Below are 12,502 nucleotides of genomic sequence, written 5' to 3'. Positions count from 1 at the left end.
TGAGAAAGGGAAATCATATTCAACCTATTTTCTCAGTTCTTTGAATGAGTCACATGTGCTGTGGATAAACGGGAACCAAAGGTGCAGAAAGGTGAATGTACTGAGATTTCCAGAATGCATTTATAAGCTATCACATCAAAGGATATTGTGGAAAATAAAAGCTCCTAGTGGGGCGGGGGGAATGGTAACATATTGGCACGGAAAGGAGATTGGGTAGTTAACAGGAAACAGGATTGGCATAAATGGGTCTTTTTCTAGTTGACTGGATGTGATGAGTGGTGGGCCACGGGTCAATGCTGGGACCTCAACCTTTTTACCATTTATATAAATGACTCAGATGAAGGAATTGAAGGTATGGTTGCTAAATTTGCCTGTTCAGGTACACTGAATTTGGGAGAATTTAGCATGGGCAATGCACCGAACCAGCACATCTTTTGGAATGTGGGAGGAAACCAGAGCGCCCGGAGGAAACCTACGCAGACACGGGGAGAACGTGCTGACTCCACAAGACAGTGACCCAAGCCGGGAATCACACCCAGTCCCTGATGCTGTGAGGCAGCAGTGCGAGCCACAGTGCCACCATGCCACCCAGTTGGACTGAACAATGTTCATTCTGAGAGTCAGGTTTTGTTTCTGACAGTAATAACCATCCGAACTCAACTGGATAAATATGAAATTAATCAACTTTTTTCAAAATTATTCTTCTGGATTTTTTCTTTTGGAGAGCTATTACACTATTTCTGCTGTGAAATGAGAACTATTGTCATTCTCTATCCATTTCAGGAAGCCTCATCCAGGATTTTAGCTATTGTGTCTGCATCATTTTTACAAACAGGAAAGGTTTCAATCCACCAGGTAAACATAGCTGTAATTAGCAGGATATACCAGTCTCCTCTTAGTGTGGAGAGTGGGCCTGTATAATCAAGCTGCAGTGTTTCCCAGGGAACATCAATAATGTGGAACATGTTAATTGGGACAATGCATTTTGCAGAATCTGATTAGTTTGAACACATGAGGCACAGCTTCAGGTGCTGATGGACATTCTGATACATCCTCAGCCACTGATAGTATGATCATGTTGTATAATATTGAGGAGTCAAAAAACAAGAAATACGCCTTGCTTTGATCCATCAAATATACTAATTCCTTTCTAAGCCATCGAGTTGTGACTGAAGTCAAAGTTAAACCATATTTGTGAAAGAAAACTTCATTGTGTCAGATGAGAGTCCTTACTTGCTGTGAATGATGAGGGAAAGTTTTCTCTATGGTGCCAACCCTTTTTACCCACAGTCATCTTAGGTCAGTGTCCTGACAAGTTTTTAAATGACATATAACTGGAGTCTGTCGTACCGGTCCCAATGATTGTGTTTTGGGTGGATCCCATGGAATCTCCTCTCGAGCAGCTTTCCTGGTGAGTCAGTCTGCCTGGTTATTACCATCACTCTCTTCACTAACTCCTGCTGCTGATCTACCTTCACCTGGCAAATAGCAATTTGTCCTGGACATCCAGTAACATTCCCAATCATTCAGAGTTTGGAGTGGTGAGCAGTGGTTTCCTTTCTGCTGTGGAGAAGCTGTGTTTCCTCCCCCAGAGGGGTAGGTTTTCTGAGGGAATTACAACCAACGTAGCTTTCAGAATATTTGGTGATTATATCGGTAACAGTTTGAAGGGCTGTGACCGCAATAACCTCAGAGTTCTGGGCTAACTGTTGCGATTGTGGTGGATATTTAGTAAGGATACTACAATTGTTGTGGAGAATCAAACACACAGCTCCACTCTGATACAAACCTTGTTCATAAAACCAACACCTGATCGCATAAACCCCAGTGCAATGTAATAGTTATTTGTCTTTAACAGGTCCATTGGACATGACCGCTTTTGCCTGACTGAGACGTAGGATTCTTTCATACTGAAACATCCCAGCCAAGTAATAATTATGAAGATTCAGGACGTGAATGCTTTTTCTTTGTAATTCCATAATTCAACCATTGGCCCTTTAGGATAATGTCACTGCAGTATTTGGGGTCTGCAGAAATATACAATTAAACTCTGCCAGGCACTTTATCTGCTCAATGGGCACTTTATATCTTCTCAATGAATTAGGCAATCAATCTTTCCACAGGGCTGATTGTGTCTGAGAACTATCCGACTGGAAAACTTTTTCCATTCAGGCCTCAGAATACTACAGCAGATATACATTGTTCTGGCTGTGGAATTAATTGGATAGATCTTCCAGAGAGCCAGTACAGACATAATGAGCCAAATGGTTTCTATTTGTGCTGTATCATTCTGTAAAAGAGTGAATAATCAGCATCAGGGACAGAGAGAGGAACCAGTGACTGTGCGATTGAACCCAGTAAGAAGTCTGACAACACCAGGTTAAAGTCCAACAGGTTTATTTGGTAGCACAAGATTTCGGAGTGTTCCTTCTTCTTCAGGTGAGTGAAGAGTTCTGTTCACAAACAAGGCATACATCGAGACAGACTCAATTTACAAGATGATGGTTGGAATGCGAGTCTTTACAGGTAATCAAGTCTTTACAGGTATAGACAATGTGAGTGGAGAGAGGGTTAAGCACAGGTTAAAGAGATGTGTATTGTCTCCAGCCAGGACAGTTACTGAGATTTTGCAAGTCCAGGCAAGTCGTGGGGGTTACAGATAGTGTGACATGAACCCAAGATCCCGGTTTAGGCCGTCCTCGTGTGCGGAACTTGGCTATCAGTTTCTGCTCAGCGACTCTGCGTTATCGTGTATTGTGAAGGCTGCCTTGGAGAACGCTTACCCGAAGATCAGAGGCTGAGTGCCCATGACTGCTGAAGTGTTTCCCGACAGGAAGAGAACACTCCTGCCTGGTGATTGTCGAGCGGTGTTCATTCATCCGTTGTCGTAACATCTGCATTGTCTCCCCAATGTACCATGCCTCGGGACATCCTTTCCTGCAGCTTATAAGAACATAAGAACATAAGAAATAGGAGCAGGAGGAGGCATCTAGCCCCTCGAGCCTGCCCCGCCATTCAATACGATCATGGCTGATCTGAAGTGGATCAGTTCCACTTACCCGCCTGGTCCCTATAACCCCTAATTCCCTTACCGATCAGGAATCCATCTCTCCGTGATTTAAACATATTCAACGAGATAGCCTCCACCACTTCAGTGGGCAGAGAATTCCAGAGATTCACCACCTCTGAGAGAAGAAGTTCCTCCTCAACTCTGTCCTAAACTGACCCCCCTTTATTTTGAGGCTGTGCCCTCTAGTTCCAGCTTCCTTTCTAAGTGGAAAGAATCTCTCCACTTCTACCCTATCCAGCCCCTTCATTATTTTATATGCCTCTGTACGATCACCCCTCAACCTTCTAAACTCCAACGAGTACAAACCCAATCTGCTCAATCTCTCCTCATAATTTACACCCCTCAACTCCGGTATCAACCTGGTGAACCTTCTCTGCACTCCCTCCAAGGCCAATCCTTTCGCAAGTAAGGGGACCAAAATTAGGAGCAGAAGGAGGCAAGTTCAGCCCTTCGAGCCTGCTCCGCCTTTCAATCAGGTCATGGCTGATCTCTCCCTGGTCTCAAATCCACTTCCCCACCTGTTCCCCATATCCATCTTTCCCTTTCTTTTTATCAGAAATATGTCTATCTTCCTCTTGAAACAATTCAATGATTCAGACACCACCTCGCTATGTGGCAGCGAGTTCCACAAATTCACCATCCTCTGAGAAGCTCCTCATCTCAGTTTTAAATCTATAGCCTCGCAACCTATACCTGTGACCTCTTGTTCTAGATTGTCCCATAAGAGGAAACATTTGCTCTACATTTACTTTATCAATCGCTTTTAACATTTTATGTCCTTCGATTAGATCTCGCTCATCCTTCTAAACTCCAGCGAGTATAGTCCAAACTGCTTAATCTCTCCTCATTTGTCATCCCCTTCATCCCCAGAATAAATACTCAATTAACTGTTTGTCGATTCAATCAGGCTTAAGTGTTGAATGATTCTTCTGAGTTCATTCTCCCAAACAGTTCCTTTACCACAACCATTACCTCTCCCTTTGCCTTTTGTTCCAGGATGTTTTTGTCATTTATTCTCATCCGACCTCTAACCAATCCCTAACTTTCCATTTTGTTCCACCTGACCCTCCTCCATTTCTCACCAGAATCAAACCCATCACATTTCTCCCTCTCTTTAGTTCTGAGGTAGAGTTACATTGGACATGAAATGTTAACTCTGTTTCTCTCTCCACGGATGCTGCCAGACCTGCTGTGTTTTTCCAGTTCTTTCTGTATTTACTTTCGATCTACCTGTAGTGATGGGAAAAACATTATTTACCACCGAGGATAAAATAAATGTTTTTCAACAGCATTTGTGAATCCTTTCGGTGGAAATGTACTCTCTCAGGCTCAAAGAAATTTAGCCCACTGGAAGCAAAGTTGTGAGACCGGCCAGTCCAGCAGAAAGAAACCCTCCGACCCTCCCACTTCCCAAACTGTCAGAATGAACATGGTTCTGTCCTGAGTGTGATTAACAGCAGAATCCAACACCTGTAATCACTTGTGAACTCGCTGGTGTGTCCGCATGTTCGATAATTGAGTGAATCCCTTCCCACAATCAGAGCAGGTGAACGGCCTCTCCCCAGTGTGAACTCGCTGGTGTCTCCTCAGGTCAGATGAATCACTGAATCGCTTCCTGCATTGGGAGCAGATGAACGGCCTCAGCCCAGCATGAACTCGCTCGTGTTTCCTGAGGTCAGACGAATGACTGAATTGCTTCTCACATTCAGAACAGGAGAATGGCTTCTCCCCAGTGTGAACTCGTTTGTGCGTCCGTAGGATGGATGAATTACTGAATTCCTTCCCACACACAGACCAAGTGAATGGTCGCTCCCCAGTGTGAATTCGCTGGTGTGACTGCAGGTGGGATAACTGGGTGAATCCCTTCCCACAATTAGGACAGACAAATGGTCTCTCTCCAGTGTGAATTCGCTGGTGTGTCTGTAAAATGGATGAATTACTGAATCCCTTCCCACAAACAGGGCAGATGAATGGCCTTTCCCCTGTGTGACAACGTCGATGAATTTCCAGGTGACTCGGGCAACAAAAACGTTTCCCATAATCCCCACATTTCCATGGTTTCTCCATGGTGTCAATGTCCTTGTGTCTCTCCAGGTTTGACAATCAGTTGAAGCCTCGTTCACACATACAACCAGTGTGCAGTCTCTCCCTGCTGTGAATGGTGTGATGTTGCTTCAGCCAATGTAACTGATTAAAGATCCTTTCACAGTCACTGCATTGTACACTCTCACTCAGGTATCATTCTCTGTACTGTTCCAGTCACACTGATGTTAAAATCTTTCACAGCAGACAAAAAGGACAAACATTTCTCCTTTTAGATTCAAGATTGATGATATTCAGCTCCCGATGAATGGAGTGACTCTGTCAGATCCTGATGTGCTATCTGCTTTGAGAGTTCTGTCTGCGATATCTCCTCCCCTAATATATTGTAAAAGAGTTTACAAACGTAATCAGTGACAGTACAGGATAGAAATTCAGAACAGAATTTTAATTGCGAAGGAACATTCATTCCTCTCTCATTTATCGAAGGCCGTAAATATCTGGACCACACACTCTCTATTCACATTCTGCTGTATTTAATACATACCCAATAACACAATGATGTATAATTATACAGTTCTCTATTACATGATTAGAGATACATCGGGCTGTGAGGGAGTATTTTATTTCGACAGCTAGTGTTGCTGACCTGAAACTCTCTGCCTACCAGCTTGATGGAAGCAGAGAAGGTGAATAATTTCAGAATGAAATTGGGGGGGGGGGGGGGGGGGGGGCACTTGAAGGAAATAACCTGTAGGGGGACTGGGGATGTAGAGAAGGAATGGGAGTGACTGGATTGTCCTACAGAGTGTTAGCATAGGCTCAAATTACTGAATGGACACCTTGTGTCGTAATGACGCTGACTGGAAATGCATATTGTAGCTACAGTAGGATAATACAAGATTAGAAATAATTAATGTATTTTGTTACAAATAATATATCTAATCTGTACCATATTACAAGACTAGACGTATCTCTGTCCTATCTTAATTTAAATGTCAGCCTATCCTGGAGAAACCATCTCTTTAATTGTGAACATTAGGAAAGAGACCATCCTTTTACCCAGACAAATAAATGTGTCAGACTGAGAGAGCGAAAGGATGTCAATGTCTTGAAGAGAGAGAGACCTGGGGCAACCTTTCCAGAATCTGCAGCCTCCCTGGATTCACTTCCTCTCCCTTCAGTTGCTGCAAGTCCCCAATTACCCCCAGAATGAGAAAAGAAATGGAAAGGGGGATGAAAGAAAGTGTTTCACTCACAAATGGTAGAGACAGGAGGAAGTTTCAGTCTGTTGTGCACCTCAATCTGAGTATCACAAAGCCCGATTGGCTGAAGGACCAGAGTCCTTCCGGTCTTTTCCCATTGGTCAACACCTCAGCACGAAGGTCAGAAGGCGGGCTGCCCCGCTCATGCGCAGTGTCGCCTCTCCACTGGACATGCGCAGTCCCAGGCCGGGGGGAGGGGGTGATCACCAAGAGGCTTCTCGCTCTGGCCGGAGCCGCCAGCCGGTTGCCTGGAAACCTTGGCTGGAGGAGGTGCAGGGGGAGGGGAACAATGGGTGGGGGCGGGACTTCCGTGTCCGCGCGCCCGGGCCTGCGCACTGGCACCCCATGACGTCATTGTAGAAGAGACTGATTCCTGTTGGCTGATTCAGGCAGGGCTCCATTGTGACGTCACAATGCGGAAGCTCGATTGATTCAGATTCAGACTCAAACTCCCTCCTCTGGGCAACATCTGGGAGGAAATCAATGTTTCCCCCTTTCCATTTCTTTTCTCATTCTGGGGGAAATTGGGGACTTGCAGCAACTGAAGGGAAAGAAAGTGAATCCAGGGAGGCTGCAGACTCTGGAAAGGTTGGCCCAGGTTTCTCTCTCTCTTAAAGACATTGACATCCTTTGCAATGTTCCACAGGAACTAGAATTGTCTGATCTGAATTTCTATCTTGTTCTGACAGTGATGACTTTTGTAAATTCTTTTTACAGGATATTAGAAGGAGATGATTTGCTGATAGAAATGTCAAGATCTAACATTCACTCAATTCATGGGAGCTGAATGTCATCGGTTTGAATCTGGAAGAAGAAACGTTTATCTGCTTGAGTTGGGTGAACCATTGGTGTGAACAGAAAAGCATCGAGGCCCGTGCAACCCGAGTGACGGTGTTCCAGTGGACATATTGTGAAAACTGCAGGAGAGACAGAAAGACACTCAGATCATGGAAAAAGCATGGAAATGTGAGGACTGTGAAAAGTCATTCCGTTCCCCATCAGTGCTGGAAATTCATCGACGCAGTCACACCGGGGAGAGGCCATTCACCTGCTCCAATTGTGGGAAAGGATTCACTCGGTTATCGATCTTGCTGACACACCAGCGAGTTCACACCGGGGAGAAGCCATTCACCTGCTCTGATTGTGGGAAGGGATTCACTCAGTCATCGCACTTGCTGATACACCAGCGAGTTCACAATGGAGAGAGGCCATTCACTTGCCCCGTGTGTGAGAAGGGATTCAGCGATTCATCCACACTGCAGACACACCAGAGAGTTCACACTGGGGAGAGGCCATTTATCTGCTCCATGTGTGGTAAAGGATTTGCTCAGTCATCCAACCTGTATTCACACCAGCAAGTTCACACCGGAGAGAGGCCATTTCCCTGCTGTGTGTGTGAGAAGGGATTCAGTAACTCCGCCAACCTGCTGAGACACCAGCAACTTCACACTGGGGAGGCTTCCTTCACCTGCTTTGAGTGTGGTAAAGGATTCAGTGATTCATCCAACCTGTTTTCACACCAGCGAACTCACACTGGGGAGAGGCCGTTCACCTGCTTTCTGTGTGGAAAGGGATTTAGTCAGGCATCCAGCCTGCAGACACACCAGCGAGTCCACACCGGGGAGAGGCCGTTCACCTGCTCAGTGTGTGGCAAGGGATTCAGTGATTCGTCCAACCTGATTTCACACCAGCGAGTTCACACTGGGGAGAGGCCATTTAACTGCTTTGTGTGTCAGAAGGGATTCAATCGATTATCTAACCTGCTGACACACCAGCGACTTCACACTGGGGAGAGGCTGTTTGCCTGCAATGAATGTAGAAAGGGATTCACACGATCATCCCACCTGCTGAGACACCAGCGAATTCACAAACGATTACAAGCATTGGATTCTGCTGTTATTGCTGCTATTAATCACACCCAGAACTGAACCACGTTCATTCTGACAGTAGGTGAAGTGGGAGGGTCGGACGGTTTCTTTCTGCTGGACTGGCCGGTCTCATGACTTTGCTTCCAGTGGGCTGATGTTCTTTGAGCCTGGGAGAGCACATTTCCACTGAAATGATCCACAAAAGCTGATGAAAGATATTTATTTTATTCTGGATAGTAAATAGTGTTTTTCCTAACGCTACAGGTAGATCTAAAATAAATACATTTGTCTCTGTTCCATTGAGTCTACAGCACAGGGCCAGGCCAGTTGGCTCAATTGGTCTGTGTCAGTATTTATGCTCCACATGAGCCTCCCCCTCGTCATCTCCCCCCATCAGCATATCCTTCTATTCCTTTCTCCCTCAGGTATGTATCCAGCTTCCCCTTCAATGTATTCATGCTGTTCACCTCAACCACTCGCTGTAATAGTGAGTTCTACAGTCTCACCACTCGCTGGTAAAGAGGTTTCACATTAAATCCCTATTAGATTATTGAATCTCTGAAAATGCACACAGCATTTATAACAAAAAGGATGAATTGTCAGCGCGGATAGAGATAAATGTGTGTGTCCTGATAGACATTACAGAGACTTAGTTGAAAGGTGACCTAGGCTGGGATCTAAATATTGAAGGGTATTTGACATAATGGAATGGCAGGAAGCTAGGAAAAGGTGATAGGATCTCTCCCATTAATTAACGATGACATTAGTTCAGTACAGAGCTACCACCTTAGCCTGAAAGATCAGGATGAAGGATCGGTTTGGGTCAAGATAAGAAATGGTAAAGGTGTGAGGTCTCTTGTGGGAGTATTTAATGGGCCCCTTACCTATGTTACACTGAACTGATTTTTTTATTTTGAACATGACACTATAATAGTATATTTATTTACTAGTGTGACAAACAGGCTTACATTAACACTGCAATGAAGTTACTGTGAAAGTCCTTTAGTTGCCACAACCCAGCGCCTGTTTGGGGAGACTGAGGGAGAATTTAGCATGGCCAATGTGCCTTACCAGCACGTCCTTTGGACTATGGGAGGAAACCGGAGCACCTGGATGAAACCCACGCAGACACGGGGAGAACATGCAGACTCTGCACAGACAGTCACCCAAGCCGGGAACTGGCCATGGGTCCCTGGTGCCGTGAGGCAGCAGTGCTAACCACTGTGCCACCGTGCCGCACTAAGATACTATATTGCACTGCACATAAATAAAATAAACACCTGATCAAAAAGGACTAGGAAAAAGTATAAACTTATAAATCTCAACTCCTTTTCACAAATACAGATCAAATACTTCATCATTCCCATTTCCCAGTCACATAATTTTCTAATTATTGTGATTATTCAAATAGTATTTCTATTAAACTCATAGATAATACCATTATTTAATTCCATGACTTTATATAAACTAACATTTGAAGCTTATACATTGTTTTAAAGCTGTATTTACACATATTTTCAAATCTTCACCCAAAGCATTCCAAAGATTCATCCACAAACTGAAATATACACAGACTTCAAAGTTGTACAAACATAACATTTTTTAAACTTGTTTTTTTCTATTTAATTCATGATCATCATCCCTTAAAGTCAACAGTTTCTTTGCAAATTTTCAGGCAAAGATTCATTTTTTGCTTCATCCAAAATCATTGCAGTTTTCAGTTCAACTGACTTCCTAAACTTTAAAACCTGGACATTTTATAAACAATTTGTTGCTAAGTTCTTGAAAATTCACTTTATTACTATTCATTTGGCTTTTTTCTGTAACATATCGATCGGATTAATAAAGCTAAAGTTTGATGTTTATTTATTAGTGTCACAAGTAGACTTACATTAACACTGAAATGAAGTTAATGAAAATCCCCCAGTCACCACACTCCGGCACCTGTTCAGCTACACTGAGGGAGAATTTAGCATGGCCAATGCACCTAACCAGCACGTCTTTCGGACAGTAGGAGGAAACCGGAGCACCTGGAGGAAATCCACGCAGGCGCAGGGAGAACGTGCTGACTCCACACAGTGACCCAAGCCAGGAATCAAACCTGGGTCCCTGGCACTGAGAGGCAGCACTGCTAACCACAGTGCCGCCATGTCGCCCAAATATTCATGCTTTATAACGTTTCCCCAAACCTCTGAAGAATCATTTCAAATGAACAATACAAAATATGCAATGACTGCAGATCCAATATGGGCGGCACGGTAGCACAGTGGTTAGCACTGCTGCTTCACAGCTCCAGGGTCCCGGGTTCGATTCCCGGCTCGGGTCACTGTCTGTGTGGAGTTTGCACATTCTCCTCGTGTCTGCGTGGGTTTCCTCCCGGTGCTCCGGTTTCCTCCCACAGTCCAAAGATGTGCGGGTTAGGTTGATTGGCCATGCTAAAAATTGCCCCTTAGGGTCCTGAGATGTGTAGGTTTGAGGGATTAGCGGGTAAATATGTAGGGATATGGGGGTAGGGTCTGGGTGGAATTGTGGTCGGTGCAGACTCGATGGGCCGAATGGCCTCCTTCTGCACTGTAGGGCTTCCATGATAAATTTAGTCTTACTCAGAATTTCAATACTCTTTGATTATTTTGTTTTAATATATTGTATATGTGGTTCCCAACAAAATATATGGTCTAGGAGAACACCCAGAACTATATTTCCATATTGGGGAGGCGATGGTGTAGTGGCAGTGTCACAGGACGAGTGGCCCAGAGACTCAGGGTAATGCTCTGGGGACCCAGGTTCGAATCCTATTGTGGCAACTGGTGAAATATAAATTAGATGAAAATCTGGGATTAAATGTCTAATGATGATTAGAAATTATTGTCGATTGTCATAAATGCCCATCTGGTTTATTGTTGTCCTTTAGGGAAGCAAATCTGCCAACCTTATCTGGTCTGACCAACATGTAACTCCAGATCCACAGCAACATGGTTACCTTTAATTGCCCTCTCAGTTCAAGGACAATTAGGAATGGGCAATAAATGCTGTCCCAGTGACACCCACATCCCATGAATAAATAAATGTTGACATTGTCTGTGGGGAGAGAATAGAGCCAACGTTTCGAGTCTAGATGACCCTTCATCAGAGGGGTCTGACCCCTCTTCTGTTTTTGTGAATGTTGCCATTGTTTATTATATTAACCAAGGGATTTACTTCACCAAATAACATAAACTTCGTTCCACTCAGAGTCGGTCACAATTCATTTTTGACAAACAATATTTTTATTTTCTCCAATTCAGCACTAACAATTTCAATAAGCTCTTGAAGATCCCACCCAGAATAAAAAATATTGGCATCATCTGCAAACAAAACTAATTGTAATAACTGATGCATTCCAAATGTCATTAATATATAAAATAAACAATTGAAGGCCCAAAACAGATCCCTGTGAAACTCCACACAGAATATTCACAAAATCTGATTCACATCACCTACTGTTACAAATTGTTGAGATTTCCAAATAACTTCTGAGCCACTTATTCACTACTCCCCTAATCCCTTGTTTCCAGTGTTTTAAGTAATATTCCATGGTCAATTGTATCAAAATCTGTGTAAGATCAGTAAAAACCTCGATTGTAAATTGTCTTCTTGTCCACAGCATTCGTCATTTTCTCCACAAATTCCATCAGTGATAATGAGATAGACTGACTTGGTCTGACTATTACACAGTGAGTTACATTGAGGAATGGAATTATCAGACCATTTAGCAAATGACTTCTCTTTTCTCTGAAAAATTAGAAAAGTGAAGACACTCTCCTGTAATTAGTATAGTCATGCAGTATAATATGCCCGGCGAGCTCAGTCGGTAGAGCATGAGACTTTTAATCTCAGGGTTGTGGGTTCGAGCCCCACGTTGGGCGTTGTTGTTTGGGGTGGCACGGTAGCACAGTGGTTAGCACTGCTGCTTCACAGCTCCAGGGATCTGGTTTCGATTCCCGGCTTGGGTCACTGTCTGTGTACACATTCTCCTCGTGTCTGCGTGGGTTTCCTCCGGGTGCTCCGGTTTCCTCCCACAGTCCAAAGATGTGCGGGTTAGGTTGTTTGGCCACACTAAAATTGCCCCTTAGTGTCCTGAGATGCATAGGTGAGAGGGATTAGCGGGTAAACGTGTAGGGATATGGGAGTAGGGCCTGGGTGGGATTGTGGTCAGAGCAGACTCGATGGGCCAGATGGCCTCTTTCTGCACTGTAGGGTTTCTTCTATGTTTACCACCA

At 44.2% G+C, this 12,502-nt stretch overlaps 1 protein-coding gene and 1 non-coding gene across 2 annotated transcripts in view; both read left to right on the top strand.

Moving 5' to 3' along the window:
* The window catches only part of LOC144483902 (uncharacterized), a 28,135-nt gene extending 19,832 nt beyond the window's left edge, over nucleotides 1-8,303 (top strand). The window contains exons 3-4 of the mRNA XM_078202482.1: nucleotides 7,400-7,766; nucleotides 7,854-8,303. Of these exons, the coding sequence (XP_078058608.1) occupies nucleotides 7,400-7,766; nucleotides 7,854-8,303 (817 nt within the window). The remainder of the gene's footprint in view (nucleotides 1-7,399; nucleotides 7,767-7,853) is intronic.
* Nucleotides 8,304-12,075: 3,772 nt separating this feature from the next.
* Nucleotides 12,076-12,148, top strand: trnak-uuu (transfer RNA lysine (anticodon UUU)). Its single transcript has one exon. It is a non-coding gene; the product is annotated as a tRNA-Lys (tRNA).
* The last annotated feature ends 354 nt before the right edge of the window (nucleotides 12,149-12,502 follow it).

Source organism: Mustelus asterias, unplaced genomic scaffold, assembly GCF_964213995.1.
Source record: "Mustelus asterias unplaced genomic scaffold, sMusAst1.hap1.1 HAP1_SCAFFOLD_84, whole genome shotgun sequence".
NCBI lineage: Eukaryota > Metazoa > Chordata > Chondrichthyes > Carcharhiniformes > Triakidae > Mustelus > Mustelus asterias.
Note: the sequence above shows the minus strand (reverse complement) of the source record. Positions and strands in the feature narration are given on the sequence as shown.